Source organism: Corvus brachyrhynchos, unplaced genomic scaffold (genome assembly GCF_000691975.1).
Source record: "Corvus brachyrhynchos isolate BGI_N302 unplaced genomic scaffold, ASM69197v1 scaffold61, whole genome shotgun sequence".
NCBI lineage: Eukaryota > Metazoa > Chordata > Aves > Passeriformes > Corvidae > Corvus > Corvus brachyrhynchos.
In genome coordinates this window covers 7,518,556-7,520,045 of record NW_008236478.1, presented here as the reverse complement: position 1 = coordinate 7,520,045, position 1,490 = coordinate 7,518,556, and the positions used below count along the sequence as shown (strand labels likewise).

At 61.1% G+C, this 1,490-nt stretch overlaps 1 protein-coding gene across 4 annotated transcripts in view; it reads right to left on the bottom strand.

Moving 5' to 3' along the window:
- KCNIP2 (potassium voltage-gated channel interacting protein 2) overlaps positions 1-1,490 on the bottom strand; it is a 41,490-nt gene that overhangs the window by 15,384 nt on the left and 24,616 nt on the right. The window contains exon 1 of one of the 4 annotated variants that reach the window (XM_008643837.2): positions 1,322-1,439. The exons of the other annotated variants lie outside the window; for them this stretch is intronic. Coding sequence (XP_008642059.1) covers positions 1,322-1,424 — 103 coding nt within the window. The 5' untranslated portion in view covers positions 1,425-1,439. Of the gene's footprint in view, positions 1-1,321; positions 1,440-1,490 lie in introns of those variants that run through there. 4 annotated transcript variants of the gene reach the window in all.

Sequence of the window (1,490 nt, the reverse complement as noted above, 5' to 3'; positions counted from 1 at the left end):
CTGCACCTGGGAGGAGCAGAACAGCTGCAATCAATGCCACCGGTTTTGGCACAAAGCTTCGGGCAGCTACATGGGGAAGCAAAAGCACTGGGAAGGGGTAAAGCAGCATCTGGGGGAGGCACCTCCAAATCACCAGCAGAACTGGGGAGGGGGAATCCACCCTGGGCACAGTCAGCATGCCCTCCCCTGGCACTCACAAGGCAGGGTGTCTGTCAGTTAGGTCAGCTCCTGCCTCCGTTTCCCTCCTGGTATGATCCACCTAGGAGTGCATCTGCTGCTGGAGCACAGGGACTTAGCAAGCAGTTAAGCAGTAATGAAAACTTCCACCCATCTTTCCTGTCCTTCGATCAGGTTCACAGGGTCAGAGGGAGAGATCCCCCTGATCTGCCCGCCTCCTTCCCTCCCTATCCCCAGGCACAGCCAACCAGTAGGTGCAGTCTCAGGGTGCTGCCTGCTCCACTGCTTGTGGAGGGGAGCATTCACCACTACATCCAGCCTATGTGGGAGCCAGTGCTGGAGAAACAGAGCGGAATATCCCAGGGCACCAGTAGACCGGGAAGTTCTCTGTCTCCTCCTCACCCTGTGCATGCCCTGACGCCAGGGGCCGGGCAGGCTGCGGCATCCTTCAGAGAGGGGTGTGCAGGCATGGGCAGGGGCTGGGTGGGACCCTTCACACAACCATCACCCTGGGAGCCCAGGGAGCACCCAGGCAAGCAGTCCTGACCTCCCTCCCACCACGCACAAAGCAGAGTGCCCCGAGTGGATCCAGATTCTGCCAAGTGCGTCCCATGCACACCACTCAGCGCCTCGCACAGCCCATCCATAACTGGACAGCTCCCTCTGTGTCCTCCCACCCTGCCCAAGGGTGGGGAGAGCCAGGAACAGGGAGCCCAGCATGCACCCATCCTGCCTGAGCCTGGCTGCTCTGAAGCCTGGTGCTGAGTCCAACATCTCATGTGCAGGGTGAGGTGACCGCAGTCTCTGGGAACACCTTGCTCCTGTGGGGGGGCTGCGAAACACCCTAGTGCCCACATATATGCTCACACACAGTCCCAGCCCACAGCACCCCAGCACACATCAAAGTCACCACCACACAGCAGACACCCTGCCCGCCCTGTCCCCTCCCCACATCCCCAGCCACTGGAACAGGCAGGATGCTCTGCTCCTTGCACCCTGTGCCCCTACAAGCAGCCGACGGACCCCATGTCCCAGGACTCTCTCATGGATGCAGCAGCCTTGGAGCATCCTCGGGGGCAGCTCTGGACACCCACCACCTGCCCCTCGTGTCCCTGGAGGTGACAGCACCGCCCACACCCGTTACCTTCCAAGGACACAGGCTCGAAGAGGCCAAATTGCTCCAGCACCTTGACGAAGAGGACCAGGACCACCAGCACTGCAATCATCTCAAGGCCTTCCAGGTTCATGGTGGGGGTGTCTCATGGCCCCTCACTCCCCACCCCTCCCCACCACAGCCCTTGAGCCCCCTCACC